At 40.8% G+C, this 25506-nt stretch overlaps 1 protein-coding gene across 8 annotated transcripts in view; it reads left to right on the forward strand.

The window, feature by feature from the left end:
- NAV2 (neuron navigator 2) overlaps positions 1–18498 on the forward strand; it is a 322958-nt gene extending 304460 nt beyond the window's left edge. For all 8 annotated transcript variants that reach the window (XM_063438399.1, XM_063438395.1, XM_063438397.1 and 5 more), the window contains 13 exons: positions 1380–1552; positions 2549–2702; positions 2896–3040; positions 3538–3641; positions 3780–3875; positions 10178–10346; positions 11670–11905; positions 12297–12451; positions 12538–12609; positions 13079–13275; positions 13768–13886; positions 14192–14395; positions 14956–18498. In XM_063438399.1, coding sequence (XP_063294469.1) covers positions 1380–1552; positions 2549–2702; positions 2896–3040; positions 3538–3641; positions 3780–3875; positions 10178–10346; positions 11670–11905; positions 12297–12451; positions 12538–12609; positions 13079–13275; positions 13768–13886; positions 14192–14395; positions 14956–15081 — 1950 coding nt within the window. In that variant the 3' untranslated portion in view covers positions 15082–18498. The remainder of the gene's footprint in view (positions 1–1379; positions 1553–2548; positions 2703–2895; positions 3041–3537; positions 3642–3779; positions 3876–10177; positions 10347–11669; positions 11906–12296; positions 12452–12537; positions 12610–13078; positions 13276–13767; positions 13887–14191; positions 14396–14955) is intronic.
- The last annotated feature ends 7008 nt before the right edge of the window (positions 18499–25506 follow it).

Below are 25506 nucleotides of genomic sequence, written 5' to 3' on the forward strand. Positions count from 1 at the left end.
TAATGTTATTTTGGGGGTACTAATACCAACTGTAATGTTACTCAGGAGGTATTAATACCGACTGTAATGTTACCTAGGAGGTATTAATACCAACAGTAATGTTACCTAGGAGGTATTGATACCAACAGTAATGTTACTCAGGAGGTACTAATACCAACTGTAATGTTACTCAGGAAGTACTAATACCGGCTGTAATGTTACTCAGGCGGTACTAATACTGTCTGTAATGTTACTCAGGAAGTTCTAATACTGGTTTTAATATTATTCAGTAGGTACTAAAACCGGTTGTATTCCGATCAGTATTTGTTAGTTCTGGCTCTTTGCTCAGTTTATATTCGCTTTGCTTAAACCCACTCTTTCCTACTTTCTGTTTATAATCTCTGTGTTAAAGACCACTTGCTTTTTATGTTAAAATGTCTTTGTTTTTTGTTTTTTTTTCCCATTTTGTCTTGCTTGCACATCCCCAAACAGGTTAACGAGGTAAGATCGCAGATCATCATTCACAGCTCGCCTACATTTGTTCATTACTCCATCTCTCCATCTGCATCCATTACTGCAAAAACCTCTCTATGCTTACTCCATGCATCATCCATGCACCTCCTAATTGTCTCATTTCTCCATCCATGCACCCCAGTACTGTCCCACTTCTCTACCTCTATCCATGCGCCCCCTAATTGTCTCATTTCTCCATCCATGTACCCCCTAATTGTCTCATTTCTCCATCCATGCACGCCATGACTGTCCCATTTCTCTACCTCCATCCATGCACCCCCTAACTGTCTCATTTCTCCATCCATGCACCCCCTAACTGTCTCATTTCTCCATCCATGCACCCCCTAATTGTCTCATTTCTCCATCCATGCACCCCAGTACTGTCCTACATCTCTACCTCTATCCATGCATCCCCTGATTGTCCCATTTCTCCATCCATGCACACCATGACTGTCCCATTTCTCCATCCATGCACACCATGACTGTCCCATTTCTCCATCCATGCACACCATGACTGTTCCATTTCTCTACCTCTATCCATGCACCCCCTGATTGTCCCATTTCTCTACCTGCATCCATGCACACCATGACTGTCCCATTTCTCTACCTCTATCCATGCACCCCCTGATTGTCCCATTTCTCTACCTCCATCCATGCACCCCCATGACTGTCCCATTTCTCCATCTATGCTTTTCTTGAATGAGTCCATTCTATTCCTGGATGCATCCATTTCAGCAGGTTAACTACATAGCAGCACTCAAGGACACATAAACATCCATATTTCTAACCATAGGTTTGGAAACCTGATTTCATCTTATCTGTCCAGTAAACGAACATGTCCTCTCTCTGGATTCAGCAAATCTACATCTTTGTATCTTTTCTTTCAGCTGCGAAGTTCCTTCAAACAAGCTTTTGGCAAAAAGAAATCTCCAAAGTCTGCCTCGTCTCATTCTGATATCGAGGAGATGACCGATTCTTCCCTTCCCTCTTCTCCAAAGTTACCCCATAATGGCCCAGGGCTATCCACCCCTCTTATGAGAGGCTCTCTCTCTGGCTCTCTGTAAGTCAATAATAAAGATTTCTGTTGTGCTTTTCCTATGCCCGTGTCGGTGTTTAGATCAGTCTGCATCAGTCTGTACAACTTTCATGAGAGAAATGCAACTCCAACAAATCATTTCGATACAGGGATATTGTTGTAACAAAAAGGCAATCATTCCAGGTTTTAGGGGAGAGAAGGGCTGGGCTAATGGGGTATTGCTAGGTCTTGTAATTAATAGATAACAAGGTTACTGAAACACCCCCTCCCCCAGCAATACTAATGATAAGCAACATGTACCTTTAATCTATTATATCGTAATACACTCTTCAGATCACCATATAATATTCTGTAATACTGTGATTTCTTTAAATTGTTCTGCAAAGTGAATGCACTCAGAACATATCTCACTGCACCACCGTAAACCGAAACACGTAGGTACTGAGATGTATTTCTTGTTTATGTCTGTCTTTTTCATATTGCACTAAAAAACAACCCTGGGTGAACTCTTCATAGCCTTGGTTGTTATATTCAGCTTTGTGGAAAATCACCAACTGTAATAAAAATAAAAATAATGTGTACGCCTGTGTATATGAAATCGCTCCAGCATGCCACCTGATGGCTCTGCTTGGAAATAAAAGCTATATAAATCGTTAAAGGGTTAATCCAACCACCATGACCACTTCAGTGATTTGCAGTGGTCATGGTTGTAGAAGCCTGGATGTGCAGTGTTTCAACTTGAAATTCCGAGTTATTGTTTAAATTGTGTGCCGGTGTTAGTTGCACCACCAGCGTGACTTAAACCCAGCACTGTTCCGGACTGCCTAATGTCAATTCTGTGCATATTTTACATCTGACCATCAGCACGCCCTGCCTCACTCCTACTATGTGCTCCCTCCTGCCTTCCTCCGTTGGTCATATGTGCTTTTATTTTTATTTGTTTGTCTGAAAATGTACAGCAGTGAGTTTTGCAGCAATAAATATATAGCCTGTGCATTCATGTCTGTCTTTTCTGTTCAGAATCTCAGATTGTGCAGAGAATGAGGCGGAAAGTGTTCTGCAGCTGCGCAATGAGCTGAGAGACAAGGAAATGAAACTGACTGATATCCGCCTGGAAGCTCTGAGCTCAGCACACCAACTGGACCAACTCCGAGAGGCCATGAACAGAATGCAGGTAACAACATCCAGACTCCAGTCTGGTTTACTGGCTTAATGTTTCCCTTCAATTTGCCAGAGTTTGTTGTCCTGTGTAGTTTCTCTGTATTTGCTATTATATGCCAATCTTGCTAGCTGCAACAAGGATATATTAAATTCAGAAGTTAGCAAATCATATCTGTAAATGATGCTAAAGATTTTGTTTTATTTAGAGTGAAATTGAGAAACTCAAAGCAGAGAACGATCGATTGAAGGCAGAAAACTCAGGAAAGTCGCAAATTTCCATTTCATCTTCCCCAAGACAATCCGTGGTCCAACCCCAGCACAGCGTCAGTCTGACAGAATCTTCCAGTCTGGGTAAGGTCCTGGTGACTATATCATTACTAATCTGACCATGAATTAGCCGTTAGGGAGTTCTATGTTTAGTTAATAACATTTAAACCATATGATAATCAAAAATGTCATCATTTGATAACGATATTTCAAACATATTGTTTAATTGAATTATGTTGGACATCTTACATTGTTTTAGTTTTAAAAAAATGTGTTGTTTTTTTAATCTGATGACTGTGTATGACTCGGGCAACTAAAACAATTAAAAAACGCTGCCTTTAGCTGTGATATAAAGAGGTTAAACAGTAAATCATACTCAGACTTCAGTTTGCTAAAAATGATGTAAATCCTGCTATTCTATCGAGATAATATTTTACAAAGAATTGTACCAACCATATCATGCACCAGAGGATTCTGGGTACATGCAAGGCAAACAGATCATGGGAGGGATTATGGATGGTTTAATGGTAAGGCATTGTCAGGGTGAGCTCCGATACTAACTCTGTCTGTTATTCTTGCAGACATGCTTCTGGAAGATGCCTCTGATGGGACGTTAAGAAAGGAGAGCAGACATGTCAAGATTGTGGTCAGCTTCTTAGAGGAAATGAAATGGAGGGAGATGAGTGTGAGTATGCTGTGTGTAACTCATACTTGGCACTAGACTGAGTGTAAAGCTTGCAATGACCCCCCCCCCCCCCCCCCCCCAATCTCTGACTCTTTGCTATAATAAAGGGATACATTGTAACAGTCTCTCTCTTCCTAGGACTGCCGCCAGCGCATGTTCCTTATCGGTTGCATTGGCGTCGGGGGCAAAACCAAGTGGGATGTTTTGGATGGAGTTGTGAGAAGATTGTTCAAGGTAAATAATATGTCCCATGTGGTAGGAACATCACCTGATGTGGAGATTTGGGGAAATGTAAATGTTCTCAGTTATGTGTTTCATATCTGTAAACTGAAAGCTGTCAATCAAAATAATATCCAAAGAGGAAAATAAATTATATGTTAGATAGAAATGATAGATCCTAAATCTGCCCATTTCCATAACACATGGACCCAAGCCTGCTTCCCAGGATTCAAAATTATCAATATGTAATTACAGCCCTAATGTAACAGATCCGTAAATACATTGTAAAGCAAGACCCACACCATCGTGGCAGTCGTTATTTTCCTAAACCTTAATTGCATTAAAAAAAGAAGTAACTGGGATCTTCACTGCATCAGCTTTTCCAGAATATAATAATATATCGCAAATCATTTTAAAGAAGCAATGGTGCTCTGAAAGAAGTGGCTGATTATAATATAATAAATATTATAGGAAGCGGAATAAAAATTGCTGATATATATTATAAATAAAGTTACACCTCATTCTTGCATACAGGGCTTCACATCCTTCTAAATGCCAAATAAATATGTTGGCTTATGAAGTGTGCATTATTCAACAGGCCCATCCCTGGTTAAATTCTTCAATATGATTTTCCTTTAAAATTACCTATTTATTAAAACCTAGCTGTTGATGCTGTATCGTGAAAGTAAGGGTTGCACATGTAATAAAGCATCGGGGATCGGGGAAGTAATAGGCTGATATATTACAGGATTTTAATTGGCTGCAGGATAAATTGATTACTTAGGACTTTTATAGTGAAAAAATGTTTAATAGCTAGATTTCAAACAATGGCTTGTGATAGTAGATTTCCCTTTAATGTTGTTATTAATACACAAGCTGCTAACCGCCATATTATGAGTTAAACTGAATCATGGAACTTCTAAATTGTTAGCGTTTGTGTACTTTTGTGTATAATCTTTTGTTGGCAGCCTATAAATCTTTTTTTTTGTTTTTTCTTTTCAATTTGACAATTTTTATAGATTTTTTGGGGGGGTTCAGAAAAAGAAAGGCAGATTAGCGGGGAGAAAGCATTCTCAAACATATGTTTTACGTCATATTACATTATTGCACTTCCATAGGCACTGTCTTGCAAGTCAACATTTTACACTACAGATGTCATAAAAGGGATTCTTGACACACTGAGTCACATCAGCATAAATCAGACGGTATACAGGTTATACATGCTATCGTCATCGGTCCCCCTTAATTAGATTCTGCAAAGTATATGGTATAGGTCTAGGAGGTAACTACTTTGTCAGAGTATGAAACACTGTGTATATCTAGTTTCATGCGGGCAATCCCCAGGGGCTTCGTTTCTGTGGTCTAGAACTGGTCAGAAGGGATAGACGAAGGGGAAACTATGACCGTTTCCTGAGACAACGAGAAAGTTTTTGGATTTTTCAATTAAAGACGCTTCATCCAAAAGGTCTAAACGAGGGTTTTTCCTTCGCCCCTTTTATCTAAAAAAATTTTATAAAAATTTCAAAAATTCATGAAGTCTCTAATGACATCGAAATATTCTAACAATTCAACTGGCCCGTAGATATCCAGTCTACCCATCTATGGTCACCCTTATTTACCAATTAATTGCTTGTAAATAATATCGATTTATACCTCCAATAACCCTTGATCGAATCTTATCCATCTGTTCAATTTGTGGAGTACATCTCCATTCTTCTACCCATATTTGTCATCACACATGTGTTACATTCAAACAGATCTCTTTTTCTTGGTACTTACCCCCTATATCTTGGGGGTTTTAATTTTAATTTTAATTCTAAATATCGCTCTCCAACACTACTCTTTAAATGCATATGAATAGCTATCTGTTCCCTACTAATGGTATTGTCCAATCCAGGGCCTCTGTCCAGCTATAAAGCATTACCATTACATTGGGTCCCCCAGCATCGGATATGGCCCCATCAATAAGACCAGATTTATGATAAATACTTGATTTGGAGACTCTGACAATGAAGGGCAATATGGGCATTTACAGATCAACCCCTTACAGCCGATAATGTGTTTGGACAGCTCCTGTTTGCCACTTTAAGGAACGCCTGGGCATACATATGGTGATATAATCGTCCATACTTTATCAGGAAGGCTTTTTTGCCTCGTATACCCATGTATGTAAAAACTTTTACAGATCATCTTTCTGAGTCACATCGCTTTTTCACGGAAAGGGTTAATCACTGTGAACATTATTGGAAGATCTCTCTGCCCCTTCATTTATACGAAGCCCACTGATTGGTCAATGACGTTTACGTCACACTAGAGGGCGGTACCAAATATGCATTTAAAAAGAGGCGCCACTCATTTCACAACGGCTCTTGACAAAGGCGACGTAGATCGCCGAAACGCGCGTCGAGCTACCGACACAGAGCGGATGATTCCCTAACTTTTAAACTTTATTTTGGGACAGTTCTGGGGGTTTTTTTGACCAATCAAACGGATTCTCTGGACTCTACCTGCGGTTGCTGTCTGTATGAACAGAATGCTAGGGACTCCTACCCCCAAATCTCATATAGTTGTTTGGCATTCTGCTACATATTTGACATAACGCTGTTTTGCACCTTGTTACATATTAGACACAACGCTGTTCCTTTTCTGACAACGAGGAACTGAGTTTCTGTCTAAATTTTCCCACAAATCTAGATGTGCTTCTAGAAATACTAGATTTACCTATTGTATATTCTGTTATGGTGTCTTTCTGTCTTATATATAAGTAATCTACTATAAGGGTCTGACACCATACAAATGAAATCAATTTAGGTGTGCTACTCTTGTAGATCCTCTGTATATTTTTCTCTGGTTTAGGCTAGAGGAGCATTTAGCACAGGGGATATCAGCCAAGGCATGTCCAGGAACCATTTGGTCCGCAAGTTATAATTTATATACATTTATGACACTTGGTGTTCTGTGATATTAGTACATTGTTACAATCCCTGGCAAATTTTCAACCCTTGCTACTTGCTCGTGGAACATTATCTCCCGGTTTAGTCATTACCATTCCCCACTAGGTCCCAATTTTAACCTAGTTTGTATGTTTGTACGTTTATTCATTTTTTTCTCTCCCCAAGAGGGACCATTAAAGAGTTTTTTTGTTTTTTCTGGCTATCTGCTCATAAGAGTTCCCCTACAGGGTATGTGCAGAAACAGCCTTTTTCATATAAGGATATAAGGTCTTTTGGTGTGGCAGTGTGTCTTAACTCTGTCAACCACTAGTCCCATTTTTTGTCACTGTGTATATCTCTTGCTAATGTCTCATAGTGTTTGGTCAGGGTGTAGTGTTAGAATTGTAGACATATCCAAGAACTCCGAAGTCAATTTTCATAACATTGTCTCACCCATCGTGGGTGTTTGTTGCTCCACTGTGGAAGGCAGAGCTGTCCGTATGCAGTAGATAGCACCTTAGGGAAGCTAATTCGAAAAGGAGCGTTAGAGACAGGAAAACCTATGAGGAAGAGGGTAGGGTAGTGTAGAAGAAAAGGGGAGAGTAGGGTGGTTCTGAACTATGTACATGTGGGTGTTACTTTTTGTGGCATGCCCCTGAAATGATCAGGAGGCATAGGAAGTGTTCCTGGTGTGGGCACATAATAGGCCGGAAGAGAGCAGCTCACTCTCTGTCCAGTAATGGCCAAGAAAGAACTGATTTTAATCTCCCCAGTGGAGTTTCGGTCTCGTAGATCTCCCTCAGAGAGAGTCTTCCGTCTTGTGTAATATTGGGTATAGGATTTTAGGATTTTTATTTTATTTTATTTTTTATATCCTTTGTATTTCCACTTTCGCATCTTGCCCTCCAAATTTCACCTGCTTGTTTAGTAATGCATCCTGACCTAATCTGTGAAGGTGCCATAACTTCATATTCCCAGTTCGTCATTATTTGGCGTAAAAGTGTTCCCCTTGTGGGGGCCATGGCGGATTTCCACTCTCTAGCAATCGGTGTGTTGGCAGCGATAAGCGTTGAAATAGGAGTTTGCAGTTTACCGGTGGGTATTGTCTGAGCCCCATGAATAGTAGCCCCAATCCAGGTGATAAGGTGCAGCGCCGGGATGGGGTCTCATTAAGTATCTCTTGTACTGTTTGCCAGTATTTCCTTAGATCAGGACACGTCCACCAGATGTGGAACATCAAGCCTGTGGCCCCCCTTACTCTCCAACATCTCTCTGAAGTACCAGGAAACATGCGTGCTAACTTTTCTGGCACGTAGTACTATCTGTAGTGAATTTTACGTAATCATTCTATGTGGGACACACAGGCTGTGTTGCCCTTGAAGGCTAAAAAAAGCTTCCTGCCATTGTTTGTCTGAGCATGTTGTATCTAGGTCTCTGTGCCACTCCACCATGAATTTATGTGGTGTCACGTGCTGTTGGGATATTAAGATGTTGTAAATCCTAGAGAGTGTTTTTTATGGGTGTTAGCGTGTAGGCACATGCTCTCGAATGTCAACAACTCTGATTGTGTCATTGTTTTTGAGGTGTGTTACAGATAGGAAAAAAGTGCCCCGTGTGGCAACCCAAATCTTTGTACAGATGGTGTATGTGAGTAGTACCAAGTTATACAGATGGTATACTTGGTAGACCAAGTTATATAATCAAAGGTGGGGTTGACAATACTTAAACTTTGGATGGGCATGGCTAGTGAGTAGTACGACTCACTTAGTCAGGACTTTATAGTGTGTGTCCCATATTTTCAATGCTAGCTTAGAGCTGTCTAAGGGCGACAGTACTCTAGGCCTCCTTTGTTCATGTATCCAGAATAAATGGAAACTCCCCTAGACTTAGTGAATGAGGTAGAGTGAAATTGTTGTGGGTATTCCTGAGTCCGTAGTGACAGGTGATCATTAGTTTTGAAGTGGGTTTCCTGGAAGCAGACAATGTTTTCCCCTTGGGTTTGGAGATCTCTATATAAGTGATGTCTCTGTACTGAGAGATTCAGTCCTCGTACATTGTGGCTGAGTATTTTCATGGTGGTTTGTGTGGGAGAAACCAATGTTTTACAGTGATGCAAATGATTTTCTAATAGAGGAGCCACCTTTCCCAGCTCAATCAAGCCAGGCAACCCCCCACAAGAGAGCCGCTCTCTCCCCAGAACATGGATAGTAGATTGTACCAGCCTACATGAGGCAGATTTACAAGTAACAAATGAGTTGGCATCCCCAGTGAAGGGGGCAAGTCGATGGCCAGCCACAGGGCAAGGAGGGGGTGAAGTGTGAGGGAGCAGGTAAAGTTTGCGGTTGTCGTGAGAGTACACCGCAAAGGGTAGAGTGAAGGAGGGAAACATAACTATTTACAAGTGTCAGAAGGGCGACAAAGCACCATTCATGGTGCAGTGGGGGTACAAGCATAACTCTTCAGTTTTGAACATGGGTTGAGAGCATCAGCTCTTGTGTGATGCCGGGTAGTCAAGTTGTATGTCCCGGAGTCAAGTGAGAATTGTCAGGCACTTGGTGGTGGATCGTGTGGTTTTGGGGAGTCATGAGAGCTTCTATACGTCAGTATCATATGGCAATGGTAGCATGCCATTGAGCAGCTTTCACATGTTTGTGACCTCTAGGAATCTGTAGATATGTCGCCTGTACCTCATGGGTTAAGGTCTTGTTGTGGGGATGTCTAAGATTAGGGGAAAACTGTGTTGGGACGGTGTCTATCAGTTTGCAAGGTCAACAGTATCACCAATACATGGAAATAAGTAACAAACATATACACCAACTCAATCATCCTGCAAGTGAAAATCCCTATTTAGCGCATAGGCCCCACATTTAGACTGCCACTCATGGTTATTTCCGAGGCGTGGGCATTAATTCCCCTATCCCTGTTATCGATAATGCCGGAGGTGTAATATACACTGTCCGGGAGTTTATAGCTAAAGGATTGATAGTGAGACCAGTTAAAGGGTTTGATAGTGGGTAGTAGTTAGCGGACATAAGCACCTAAATGTGTAAGTGGGCATGCACATCACAGAATGCTCTCCGTCATTTGAAAGCATCTAGATTCATTCCAATTTCCCTCGTTGGTCCCACATTTACTATTTATCTCAGGAAGAAGTTGCAAGCGTACTATGACATTCCTCTTAAGATTCAAAACCGTAACATTATGATGTGAAAACTGGTGCATTGATGTATACATATATAATTATATATATATTTTTTATTTTTATTAATTTTTTTAGAGTTTAACTGTGGTTTGTCTGGGTCGCTGGCATGAACTATCCTTTTACAACAAGGTGCAGCCAATATAAATCTGTTCTAACGATTCTTTTCTCCGGCTGTTTTGTAGGAATACATCATGCACATTGATCCTGTGTCACAGCTGGGTTTGAACTCTGACAGCGTTATCGGTTATAGTATCGGTGAAATAAAACGTGCACACAGTGCCGAGACGCCAGAGCTACTTCCTTGCGGCTATCTGGTGGGAGAAAATAACACAATCTCTGTATCAATGAAAGGTGAGACGGTCATGCTTACTGACAGAGGCTTTGCTTTTAGCAACAAGACCAGGGTCTTCAGCTCACTGATGCATTTGATGGCTCTTCTCACTTATATTGACATTAGCCCCTCCAAAATCCACAGCATTTTGTATTAAACCTGCACCCACAGCAGTAACCCACTCAGTGCTGTATAACTAACTCCAAATATTGTACATTAAAGACGACATTACTCCAAACAAATATAATTATCGTACGATTGAAATGGCTCACACTAGATTCCAATGGAAAGAGTTGATAGTGTATTCTGGCTACATACAGCACTGTTATCATTGCACATTTTAACACTAGGTGCATTATCTAGTGATTATATGTAAAGAACGATTTAAAGAAACTTCTAAATGATCTTCTTTCTAGATTATGTTTTAGTTTTTGTTTTTCTGTTTTTGCTGTGCATCATATCAATAAATACAAGCTTGTGGTGCCCCAGCAACAATCCTCAAGCATATTATCATGGATAACAGTTGAGTAATTGATAAAACATGCACATTGTTTAATATAACAACAAAATTTTCAAGCTATGTTTTCATGGCTAGTTGTAAAGAAGAGATTACACTAAAGTGTCAGCGAAATAACTTCTAGTGTAATCAAAGTAGAGTGTACTGGGGAAGCTTTAGCACAGCATAGTAATCAATAGAGAGTACTGAGAGTCAAAGGATCCATCATGTCTAAGCAATGAGAAGGAGAAAAAGTAGTGAAAGTCAGAAAGACAAAAGAGTTCCAGAAATGGAATGTGTGAAACCACTGGATCACAGTGCTCGGTAGAGGCACCATGACAGTAGTAAAAAAAAACAAAAAACTGCATGTGGGTAAGGTTTCAGGCGGGCAATAGACAAAAAGAAAAAGATAACTAAACACAAGGGCAAACATTAAAACAATTGAGTAAGAAATTCAGGTCATTAGATTGTGTTTTAATCCACGTTCTGCTAAAGCAAAGGTTTCAAAGAGCCACAGATTTCCAACCTCATTAGCAAAGGTCTTACTTCTCTTAGCAAATAGGTATTTTTTTATTCTTTTATTATTGTTTTATACGTCTATAGTATCTAGTGAAATTCTGTACATGAAGGGGTCAATTATCTAAAAAAGCAAATGTCTCTGATCACCATTACTACATTCTTGTATTTTTTGTTACATATCAAATTAAATATAGTCTCTTTCTAGGGAATGTTTAGGGATAGCTGAGGTTCGATCTTGTTAAGTGTGACAGAATGTATTATGTTAACCAGTTCACGGAGATCCTCTGGAAGTTTTGTTGTCATTGCTCATTGTTATGGTATATTTCAGGAATCTCTGAAAACAGCCTGGACTGCCTGGTGTTTGAGACGCTGATTCCACGGCCAATCTTACAGAGATACGTCTCTCTTTTGGCGGAGCACAGGAGGATTATTCTGTCCGGTCCAAGCGGGACTGGAAAAACATACCTCGCAAACCGGCTTTCTGAATATATGGTGCTGCGTGAGGGTCGGGAACTCACTGATGGAGTTATTGCTACATTTAATGTAGACCATAAATCCAGCAAGGTACAGTGTCTAGACTAAAATATATATAATTTTCTAGTTGTGTTTTGGTTATCTCCTAATTATGTACATTACAAGACTGGAATTTCATCTAATCTACTAGTTTGTGCAAACCAGTGAAACTCCTTCTTAGTTTGTGTTGGGGAAGTTCCACCAAGCTGAGGGTGTAGGTTGAGGTTCCCATGATTTTATCCAATCTTCTGGTTAGTGTGCCTGTTGGAAACTTGGTTTCAAATGATCTTCTACTGAGTTGATTTATCATGAAACTCCCACTATCCCGTCTGATCTCTAAGACAGTATATATCCCATGATCAATTTCTCCACCTATGGACGTTGACAGTGAGTTTAGCTTGAGGGCTTCACAGTTTAACTTGGCTCTCTCTTTTTGATGTAGGAGCTACGGCAGTATCTCTCGAACCTCGCCGATCAATGTAACCGTAAGAATAATGCTGCTGACATGCCTCTCGTCATCATCCTGGACAACCTGCATCATGTCGGCTCCCTGGGAGAGATCTTCAATGGCCTTCTACACTGCAAATATCACAAATGGTATTTCTATATAATGCATGTGCCCTCAGGGTGGGTGTTCCGTTACTGATTGTTTACTAATAGCTGCATTCACTCTTCATCTTTAGTCCGTACATTATTGGTACCATGAACCAGGCGACATCATCCACGCCAAACCTCCAGCTCCACCATAACTTCAGGTACCACCTTTCTTTCTGTAGACCTCCTTCTTTCTTCTCTTTTTAAATAATTTGGGTTATTGTTTGGCCTGCAACGTTTTATTTAGGGGTTTTAAAATAATTATAGTTAGTTTACTTTGCAACTCTGCTGTCATGTCCTAAAACAGCCTCTAGGTGGCATTGTGTAGCACACTTTTAGTTTTACTTACCGGAAGGAAGTTTAATTGCAGTTGAAGGGATACACAAAACAACTCCTTCATAATAAAGTGTTTTAGTTTTATAGCTTATGCCTCTACAGTCTCATTGCTCAATTCTGTGACATTTTGGAGTTAAATAACGTTGTTTATGCAGCTATAGCCATAGATCCCCTGCCAATCACTCCTGCAGCCTGTCCTATATGTTGATAGTAGAATAAGCCAGGTAATTTCTTTTTGTTCTTTATGTGGGTAACTGCATATATTGTACTCTGACCGTTTTGCTTGTTCTATAGATGGGTGCTGTGCGCAAATCACACAGAGCCAGTAAAGGGGTTCCTTGGGCGATTCCTCAGGCGAAAACTAATTGAAACCGAAATTAGCTGTCGTACAAGAAATGCCGAACTGGTTAAAATCATAGACTGGATACCCAAGGTTTGGCAACATCTCAACCGGTTTCTGGAGACGCACAGCTCCTCGGATGTGACCATTGGTGAGAAGTCTAATTTCACAGTTTAGCGTTAATTCACTGCAAGAAACAGATTACTTAATTCATTAAATAAGAGGACATTTTATATTTTGCTTCACATCTATATGTGGCATAAAAAAGCAACTGAAATAGTGCCAATTGAGGTAATTAACTTTAGCTCTTGGGCAAGTAGCACGGGTCCAAGGACTCAACACAGCAAGTGAGTTGACTTCTTTGGTCAATAATAGCAGATATATTACCGGTTTTGACCTCCTTGGGCAGGTAAAACAGTGGAGGAGAACATTGACTGATGCGATGCCTGTGAGATGGTGGTAATGAATCAATAATCATGGAATGTATTTGGCACTATTATTTATGTATTCACTAATGAACTGATTTTGAAGTGTAAATAGTCTTAGCTGTCTTCATTCCATTGGAATTATCTTTAGTTTCTGTTTTATTTGCCGTGTGTTATTAATCCATTTTATGTAACCGAGACACTTTTTGTTGTCACAGGGCCTCGTCTCTTCCTCTCCTGCCCAATAGATGTAGATGGGTCACGAGTCTGGTTTACAGATTTGTGGAATTATTCGATAATACCATATCTCCTGGAGGCCGTCAGGGAAGGTCTGCAGGTAAGTGACATCTACGAACATTGAGAATACATCCCAACAGCAGAGGGATTTGGCCAAACTTCCATCCCATCCTGTAGCTGCCATTGGCCCAAACATATATTCTTTAAGATTAAGCAGAAATAATTTTTACTTCATAAAAAACCCTCATTATGTTCTGACCTTTTCTGTGATGGCTTTCTAGTCCCCCTTGAGGACACATGACATGTGTGACATGTCATGATTCCCTTTTATTCCAGAAGTTTGGTCCTTAAGGGGTTAATAAAAACATCCAGCCATTTCATAGTTTGCTTTTTCCGCCCTACCAGTTATATGGCAGACGTGCACCATGGGAGGATCCGGCCAAGTGGGTCATGGGCACATATCCTTGGTCAGCCGTTCCACAACACCATGAATGGCCACCGCTCCTCCAGCTTCGCCCAGAAGATGTTGGTTTTGATGGATATTCGATGCCAAGAGAAGGAACATCCAGTAAACTCGTTCCATCCACTGACGTGGAAGGTGATCCTCTGGTAAACACACATTATCCTTTCTAACTTACACGGGATCCGTTTACTAACATTAGTGAATCCAAAACATTAATTCTCTCTGGGAATTTGAAATGAAAACATGTAATGTACAGGACTCCATTCACACGTGAGATAAGTATAATTCTCTAAAGAATGCATTACATGTGTAAAATAAAGGATTCTTAAACATTACAGCATTTGGTTCAAATAAACAAAAGATTTGCAACTCATGCAAAGAGCTCTTGCCAAATCAGAAGCTGTTAGCTTTGGCAGCAGTTCCATTCTCCTTATGTGATCAATGGTACTGCTTCTGTTACACTTCTCACAGCTTTGTGAATAGGACAATAGATGTTGTCACAAGTGAACATGGCTGTGACTTTTGCTTCTTCCTTATCAAAGAACAAGTTTCCACCTGTGATGTTTCAGTAACAAGGGACCTCATGGCTCCATAGTCAATGAGTGTAGGAAGTTGTTAGGGCTTGGAATGTCTTTAAAGGTTACTTTTTTATTCTTGTGGCATGTTCTGTTTGTTAGAGCACTAATCTCCGCCCATGTTTTTGCAGATGAATATGCTGATGAGGCTCCAGGAAGCTGCAAACTATTCCAGCCCCCAAAGTTATGACAGCGATTCGAACAGTAACAGCCATCAGGATGATATCCTGGACTCCTCCCTTGAGTCAACGCTGTGACCACGCACTGATTGCCAATAACGGCTTCCTTTTTTTTACACTCTAGGATATTCAGATTGACTTATAAACCCTTCGTGATGAAAGGATCTGGTATCCAAGCCCTGTTTCGGGGTCTCCCGGACACTTTAGACTGTAATGATCTGGGCGCTGGTCGCCCTGAGAACAATCCTGTTGTTGTTTTTTTTTTGTTTGACGATGTGTCACATTATGCACTGTATCACTTCCTCATGTCTAGTTACTGTGGACTCTCACGCCGCAAACACTGAAAATGTTTTAAATCTGTATATTGTAAGAAAATAAGCAGAATTGTGCATTCGGTTCAAAAGTATAGGACCGGATCCACATGCCTATGCTGCTTTTAGCCAAACACACCTGGGCTGCAAGGCATGATGTAACCTCACGGCAGGGAGCTGCTGGCCTTGTGTGGTGCTGGGAGTGGAATGTATTGTGCTGTGACTTGCAAGGTGTCTATTCACACTCCCATTTGCTCTCCTCCTGGCCCTACAATCAATTCAAGCTAACACAGCTTGCTTTGTTACCCTTTAACATGCACGGTTTATTTATTTTTATAAACTAAATACCAAAAACTGTTCTTTAATATATACCACTAATCTATTAGCCTTCTGTTGCCCAAATCCAATTTTCACCTTTATCATAATTGGAAAAGTTATTTCATACACGTTTATTGTGTATTGCCAGCAATATCTGTACTTTACCTACAGGTTATCATTGTGTTCCTGCTCAGTAGACTGTGCAAAAGATCACAAGTAACATAACTCTACTGAGGCATCTGCGCAAATAAATGCATACATGCATTTTTAAAAGTTGCTGTTTCCTTTCCAGCATTGTCTCTATGCACAATCACTAAAATCAGCATTTCTTGGACAATGTGAGAGCTGTGACTTAATATGTGTCTTATTACTTAACTCCTTAAGCTCATGGACCAGCACATGTTGGGGGAACAGTCACCTCATCTGATGCGGTTTGTATGTTGGCGTTCTTCATGCATTGTTAATATATAATATATAAGTTCTGCGTACAGACATTATCTGCTGACTACCTGTCAGGTGAAAAGAGACCTAATCCCATTTATGCAGACTCCCATAACCACGGCATGCTCTACCTCATCACTTGCCATTCCCTGCCTCATCAGCTGACACTGTCCTAACCATGTTTTACCAGTCCAGGTCATGTCCATATCTATCACCCCGTGTGGACTCTCTAAACCATCACTCCAATGCGGACTCTCCAAGCCATCCAATCAGCTCCTCATTACCCAGTGCGGCCATGCCTTGCCCTGTCATCCTTTTTGGAACCCCCTCCACCCAGTGCAGCCATGCCTTGCCCTGTCGCCCCTTATGTACTCCCCTATCACCCACTTGGGCTATGCCTTGCACTGTCATTCCGTTTGGACTCCCCATTATCCAGTGCGGCCAGGCCATGCCCTGTTACCATTTATGGACTCCCCATCACCCACTTTGACCAGGTCTTGCCCTGTCATCCCATATTCCCCATCACCCAGTGTGTTATCCTGTATGGACTCCCCATCGTCCAATGTGGACGTGCCTTGCTCGGTTATCCCGTATGGACTCTCCATCAAACAATGTGACCATACCATGCCCTGTCATCCCTTATGGACTCTCCATCCCCGTTATCCGGTGCAGATTTTCCAAGCCATGCCCTTCACGTTGTGCTGCATTTTGTGCTGACATTTCCCACAGGGCTAGAACTAATACCTGATTGATATGAATGTTTTATTTACTGTTATCTTCAAGCCAAGGTGAGGAATCGGGCTTCATTCCTCTCCATCAGCTGCTGATTTCACTGGATCATATCTGTACAGAGGAAGATGCCAACATTGTCCTCCTCTCTGTGTACTTTTTTATAGAGTGAGAGTACAGATTTTTTTTTTTTTTTAACAATAATTTTTAATACTGAGTAGGACGGGATTTAGCTCTGATGTTGATATTGATACATACCTCAATGTTCCGTCTGATTGCAATGACTGTACTCAGTGATTAAGCAAACACTGGGATGGTGGCTAATAGGGACCGTTTACAGATCGCTGCATAGTCTGATGACAAACTTCAGAGTATTTGATAACAGAAATAGTCCCAAGGGCGAGCGCAGCACAAAAAGCGCTGACTGGGCTAGTAACAGCCATAATGAATCTAGTTATTAATCACTACTGGCATCAGTCAGATCTGGCTGTGCAGTAACAGCATCTGGTGACAATATGGCGTGTTGTTTTTCAACAATAAGCTGATGTGTCCTCCTCCCGCACTGTGAATATGGCAAAATATCTATATAAAAATGTTCTACATGAAAAATATCAGGTTATTGTATAGCAACTCCAAGAGATATCACATCAAAAAAGTTGGAAGGTAAGCTCAGTGAACAGATTTAGCTGCCATTTTGTATGGGTGCTGTATAACATCATGGCTGCCGTACATGCTCTCATCTCCTTTATCTTTGGATGTCTGGTCCCTCCAGGCAGTCTTGGGGTGCTATGGTAGACGGTGTGCCTTAACGATGGCTCCACTCTCCCATCCGTGATGTGTAAATTGTCTGAGCGCTGTTGTACACAATCAAAACAAATTGCACAAAAAAGCTAATTAAGGCGGTTAATTAAACGACAAACCTAATTTAAAAAAAAAAAAAGGTGTGAAAAAACTCTGAATTAGTGAGAGAAATGCAAAGATGTAGCTTACACGTTGTATTCCCTTTTTAATTTCTCTCAATATGACTTTTTCCTTTAAAGTAAAATATTGGTCAATATGCAAAATTTCATGATTTGCCCAATTTAATGTTGTAAATCGTGCTCGTAATCAGAGCTTTACAAAGTGTCAAGAGAGATTTACTGCCCTGTAAACTCTTCCAGCTGCCTTTTTATAATAAACCGAAGCCTTCGTATTGCAATTATTATCCAGATTCTATGCAACGCCCATCGTGGAGGCCAGACGAGGCATTAAGGAGACAATTCAAAAATCCATCCGTTTTGGCCAGATCTTGCCCACTCTCCCACACGGTTCCGTACACTCATGATTTATGGTGTAAATGGTTTTAAATCTGTTTATATTTTCCCTGTGACGATCAGACAGAAGAATCCTGATGATAACCATCAGGTCATTTTATTACGAGATGTACATTTTCTCATTGTAACATAGAAATGTAAATATTTGATTGAACTGCTGCATTTTGATGACATTTTCTAGTCCTTTTTTAAAACAAAAAAATTAGGAGCTGAGTATTTTGTGTAAAGGTGCATTTTCACCTCCTTAATTCCTGGTTTAATTTTTTTTTTTTTGTTATGAATTTTGCATGGTCAGATCAGATCATGCTTAGTGTGAAGATTAAAAAGCTATGATTGTAACAGTCTTAAATTATTACTGATTAAATAAATTCCATGCTTATTTATTCAGACGTGTGCTCATCGTTTTATTTATATTTTATTTTTACTGCTTTAACAAATACATTAACGGATACGGATGTGTGGTCATGTGCGGTTATGTTGGATTGATTTCCTAAACTAATGGTAGTGTGTGTATGTATTTTCAATATTCTAATCGGTGGGGGCTGGTGATGTTTAAAGATGGTGAGGAGCTCCCCACTGACTAGTTGGGCTCAACCAACTTAAACCCAAGACATGCCCTCTTCAAAACCAGCTGCATCTCTTGCCACCAGCAAAGAGGAGAATGGAAGCTGTAGATATATCATAACAGATACATATCAGTAGTCCTTACAATGCCAAGCATTTTTTTTTCTTTTCTTTGCAACAAAATTATGGGCATGTTTAATTATGGGGGGGACCAACCTCCACTGATATATTATTTTCTACAGAGAGAAGGAGGATTCATAATAGTGAACCAGGTATGTATTGTGGACAAAAAATTCCATCACAGATCAGAATAAACCACAAGAATGGATGTTCAACAGCACAGTGGACAATGTCTACAGCAGATACATTTTAATGTTAAAGCAAAAATAGGGCTACAGATGTAGGGCAAACCTACACTGTTGCCACAAAGTAGGTTACGGAGGTAATGACGGGCCCAGAAACACTAATAGAACAAAATAAGAAGTAGAGTAAGGGATCCACCTAAAAATAGATGGGACCCACTCCACTAAGATTGCCTCCAGAAGTTTAAAATATAATTTAGTGGTATTAACCTTTATTAAAGAGACGAGTACAAAAACAAATACATACAAAAAATGTGTAAACCTTCTGTGTATAAATCAAACAAGATAATGGCACACCTTTAAAATCGGGGGGGGGGGGGGGGGGGGAAGACTTCATATGCATGTACAGAGGTTACTTATATAAATGTTATCTGTATCCTAGATGGAATTGGTATATAAGGAGAAACCTCTCATGCCGGTATATATTGACTAGTCAGGCCCAAACGTTAGGAGATAGTACAAAGAGTGCAGGCAAATGAAATTCCCTGGACTTTCTGTCTGGGTTGTCAGGCAGGTCCCGCAAATTGTAATTAATAAAATTACCTAATTATGTAATAATATTACATAAATATATACGTAGACTTATATGTCCAACCTCTGGCACTCAACCTAAAAAAATTCACAAGCCAGTAACATTTACCCGGGTGCTTCCCAGCAATAATATAAACAAAACTGAAGACAGGAGCACTCTCTTGGATTTCAAAAAATGTACCGTATATACTAGAGTATAAGCCGAGTTTTTCAGCACATTTTTTGTGCTGAAAAACCCCAACTCGGCTTATACTCGAGTCACTGTCTGTATTATGGCAATTTACATTGCCATAATACAGACTGGGGGCTGGCAGCGAGCGCTTACCTCTCCTGCAGCTCCTGTCAGCTCTCTTCTCCTCCGCGCCGGTCCTTTCAGCACCTCTGTCAGCTCCCAGTGTAAGTCTCGCGAGAGCCGCGGGGTCATAGTGCGGCTCTCGCGAGACTTAGTGTGAGCTGACAGGGGAGCTGACCGGACCGGCGCGGAGGAGAAGGGAGCTGCTGGAGAGGTAAGTAACAGCTCTGCCAGCCCCCTCCCCACCACTGAACTGTCAATGCCACTGGAACACCAGGGAAGGAGAGCCCCCCTCCCTGCCATGTATCAAGCAGGGAGGGGGGACGAAAAAAAAAATAAATAATAAAATAATAATAAAAAAAAATAATAATTCAACAAAATAAAATTAAAATAATAAAAAAAAAAATAATAATAATAATAAAAATGCCCACCCCCCACCAAGGCTCTGCAACACACACGCACACACACACTGCACTCATACACACACTGCACTCATACACACACTGCACTCATACACACACACACACACACACACACTGCATTCATTATATACACACACTGTAAATAAATATTCAATTAATATAATTTTCTTAGGATCTAATTTTATTTAGAAATTTACCAGTAGCTGCTGCATTTCCCACCCTAGTCTTATACTAGAGTCAATACGTTTTCCCAGTTTTTTGGGGTAAAATTAGGGGCCTCGGCTTATATTTGGGTCGGCTTATACTCGAGTATATACGGTAATTCAAAAAAATCACCACCTCTACATCAACGTTTCGACCCTTCAGGGTCTTTTTCAAGATGATAAATATTGATTGAGATATATATATATATATATATATATATATATATATTTATTGATATCAAATGACACGTGGAACGAAATTACACATATGTATATATTTTTTTAATTATATATGAACAGCGGGGACATGCTATGCCGCCAGCCAGTGTTTAGAGCTGGGTCCCCACGGACGGCATAGCACCCCCGCTGTCCTTAAGGGGTTAAATATAGTCTCCTCCTTTACTGTGTCCTCCTCCTTTACCTGTCTCGTCTTTCCTCCAAGCTATACAATTTAGGATCCTTTAACCTTTCCTGGTAAGTTTTATCCTGCAATCCATGAACCAGTTTAGTAGCCCTACTCCGAACTCTCTCTAAGGTATCAATTTCCTTCTGGAGATATGGTCTCCAGTACTGTGTACAATACTCCAAGTGAGGTTTCACCAGTGTTCTGTACAATGGCATGAGCACTTCCCTCTTTCTACTGCTAATACCTCTCCCTATAAGCCTTCTGCTAGCATTTCCTGCTGCTCTATTACATTGTCTGCCTACCTTTAAGTCATCTGAAATAATCACCCCTAAATCCTTTTCCTCTGCTCTTGGGTTTTTACGTCCAAGATGCATTATCTTGCACTTATCCACATTAAATGTCAGTTGCCACAACTCTGACCATTTTTCTAGTTTACCTAAATCATTTGCCATTTGGCTTATCCCTCCTGGAACATCAACCCTGTTACATATCTAAGTATCATTAACAAAAGTGTGTGATCAAGATCGCAAGAAACCGCTGTTTCATTAACATAAATAAATGTGATCTCTCTGCTTTGACTTTTATTGTTGCTAAAACCCCTGATTTGGCAAGAGACCCCCATCCTATACACAACAGTAATTTATGGGATACATTCAGCACTACCAGTGACAGTAACTGGAAGACCGTTACCGGATTGGCTGGGATGCATTAGTCTCTTCCTAATTCTGTAGATTTCTAAGTACAGTTTTTTGTAAATTATGTTTAATACATTAAACAGGTGGAAAAAAACCCTTTCACTACAACATTATATATTTCTTTAATACAAAAAAAAGTATCCCCATTTTTTTTGAAAATAGGATTTATACCGAACAACAGCAACATGGGATAAAATCATGTACAGATTTCTACTCTGGGATTTCATAAAAAAATATATATATATATATATTTATAAAATATTATCTCTCTATATAAAATAAATAATAATTGCACTTTTTAATTTTGTTAGTGATTTTTAATTTTTTTTTATCCCTTTGGCCAGAGGAGTGTCTCCTTACCTTTGCCATTTCCCCAATTGCAATTTATTTTATATATATATATATTTATTATTTTTATTTTTATTTTTTTTACGCAATTCCGTATTTAGGAAATAAACTCTTGCAACATAAAATGTTTGCAGCTGATAAATGTATCCTTAGAATTGCAGAGATATTTGCATGGGCTCCATCTCTTCCCTTCGGATTTGCATGTCTCATCTGCACACAAATAGCAGCAAATGTTAATAATATATGATTTAATGATGCAGTCCTATTAGGATCAATATGAGAACTAGCTATGGAAGTCTGTTTCAGGCGGATGTCTACTGAAACATTTATTTGACCAGTAGGGGGCAGCATAATCCCACCTTAATGAATTCTGAGCGTGGATATGTATTATTATTTATATAGCACCAACATATTCCTCAGTGCTGTACAATGAGCATCAAGTGGAAACTGTCACTTGTGAGATTTATGTGCAAGTTCTTTGCTAAAGAAAACATTTCTGTGAGTTGTGTTTTTTATTTTTTAATTGACATGGTCTGTCCAATGTCTGTATTTTTGTGCAGACTCCTGGGCGCTTCACGGGGTGGGAAAGCGGCTGCAGAGGTAAGTGTCCACGCAGGTAAATGCTTCAGTAGCATTTCCATGGATAGGGAACACAGACATTAACAGTATCACGTTTATGTAGATAAATTCATATCTTATAACTGACAGAGCAGGTAACTGAGAGCCATGTGATAAATTCATATCTTATAACTGACAGAGCTGGTAACTGAGAACCATATAATAAATGAATATCTTATAACTAAAAGGGCAGGTAACTAAGAACCATGTAATAAATTCATATCTTATAACTGACAGAGCGGGTAACTGAGAATCGTGATAAATTCACATTTTATAACTGACAGAGAAGGTAATCTTGTATTACTGGCAGAGCGGGTAACTGAGAACCATGTAATAAATTCATATCTTATAACTAACAGAGAAGCTAACTGAGAATCATGTGATAAATTCATATCTTATAACTGACAAACCAGGTAACGAAGAACCAAGCAAAAATTACCATCTTATAACTGACAGAGCAGGTAACTGAACGCCCTATATTAGATTCATCTCTTATGACTGACAGAGCAGGTAACTGAGAATCATGTGATCAATTCATATCTTATAACTGACAGAGCTGGTAACTGAGAACCATATAATAAATGCAAATATTATAACTGACAGAGCTGGTAACAGAGCCATGTAATAAATGAATATCTTATAACTGAGAGAGAAGGTAACTGAGAGCCATGTAATAAATTCATATCTTATAGCTGACACAGCGGGTAACAGAGCTATGTTAAAAATTCGTATCTTGTAACTGACAGAACAGGTAACTGAGAACCATGTGATAAATTCATATCTTATAACTGACAGAGTGGCTAACTGAGAGCCATATACAGTGGCGTACACATGACCTATGGGGCCCCGGTGCGAAAATTGATCCGTGGCCCCCCACCCCTCCGCGCTTACTCTGTGGGCCGGAACACATGGCAGCGGGCACCTGGTCGCAGGGCTGCGACCACGTTATGTACGCCAGTGCATGCAGATACACACACACACTTAAAGGACCACTACAGACACCTAGATCACATCAGCTCAATTAAGTGGTCTGGGTGCCAAGTCCCTCTAGTTTTAACCCTGCAGCTGAAAATATATGAGGGTTAATCCAGCCTCTAGTGGCTGTCTCATTGACAGCCGCTAGAGGAGCTTCCGTGATTCTCACTGTGAAAATCACAGTGAGAAGACGCTGGACATCCATAGGAAAGCATTGAGTAATGCTTTCCTATGGGCGGTTTGAATGCGCGCGTGGCTCTTGTCGCGCATGCGCATTCGGGGCTGAGAGGCGGATCGGGGCGGAGGGACCCCCAGCGCTGGAGAAAGGTAAGTGCTGAAGGGGTTTTAAACATACACACTAGCTAACAGACACACACATTTACTGACAGAGACACACAAAGCGACATACATACATACACACTCACTTACAAAACAAACACTCTCACTGACAAACATACACTCACTAACAGACATCAAACAGACTCATTAACAGACACACACAAGCTGACACACATAGTAACACACTCACTGACACTCACTAGCAGACACACACTCAATAACAGACTCACACACTTTAAAATTAACACACACACACACACATTTCTTTAAAATTTAATCCCCCAGCCTCCTTACCTTTGGGATAGCTGAGGGGATTTCCTGGGGTCCAGTGGTGCTGCTGGGCAGCCGGTCACCGGGCAGGCGGGCGGGCTGTCTGTCTGTCTGTCTGTCTGTCCAGTGGGGCTACCCAGGGGCTGGTTTTGCAGGCGCGCAAAGGAGCACTCTCCCTGGCTGAGCGCGCTTTGCCCAGCTCCGTCGCGCGCCGCTTACTGATGCCGGAGCCAACAGGACCGGCTGCCCGGTGAAAGCAGGGCCAGCCTTGTGGGGGCCCTGAGGTAGCCAGCTCCTGGGCCCCCCAGGAGAAGAGGCTGGCCACACTGGTGTACATACCGGGTCACAGACCCCAGTATGTACGCCACTGGCCATGTAATAAATTCATATCTTATAACCGACAGAGCTGGTAACTGAGAACCATGTGATTTATTTATATATTGTATAACTGACAGAGCGGGTAACTGAGAATCATGTGATAAATTCATATCTCATCTCTGAGAGAGAAGGTAACTGAGAGCCATGTAATAAATTCATACCTTATAACTGACAAAGCAGGTAACTGAGAGCAGTGTAATAAATTCATATCTTATAACTGGCAGAGCGGGTAACTGAGAACCATATAATAAATTAATATCTGATAACTGACAGAGCGGGTAACTGAGAGCCATGTGATAAATTCACATCTTATAACTGACAGAGCAGGTAACTGAGAGCCATGTGATAAATTCACATCTTATAACTGACAGAGCTGGTAACTGAGAATCATATAATAAATTCACATCTTATAACTGACAGAGCTGGTAACTGAGAATCATATAATAAATTCATATCTTATAACTGACAGAGCGGGTAACTGAGAGCCATGTGATAAATTCACATCTTATAACTGACAGAGCTGGTAACTGAGAATCATATAATAAATTCATATCTTGGGCGGAGCCTGACCACGAGACGGAGCGGCCGCACCTCAGCAAGGCTCCCGACCGCAACCTGAATAAAAAACCCGACAAGTGGGGAATAAAACCCCCAACTTACCCACTCCTGACCAGGGGCACCATCGATACTCTCCCCTACAACCTCCCATGCCGTTTGTGTGCCCGGCACGGGTTAACCGCCGGAAGCACAGACCCGCGGCCTACAAGCCGGCTGCAGCCCTCGATTGGACGGCATTCCTCGACGGCCTCGATCAGCCAGAGGATTCAGCAGGGGACGATCCCTATATAGCACCCTCACCCACTCTGGCAGAAATGGGCCGCCGGTCCCAGAAACCCCCACCGGAGACGGCTTCAGGGTCCAGAGATATCAGCACCATGCTGCAACAACACAGGCCGCCAGCCAAAATGGCGGGAGCGGCGGAGCAGGA

The sequence above is a fragment of the Pelobates fuscus genome, chromosome 12, assembly GCF_036172605.1.
Source record: "Pelobates fuscus isolate aPelFus1 chromosome 12, aPelFus1.pri, whole genome shotgun sequence".
NCBI lineage: Eukaryota > Metazoa > Chordata > Amphibia > Anura > Pelobatidae > Pelobates > Pelobates fuscus.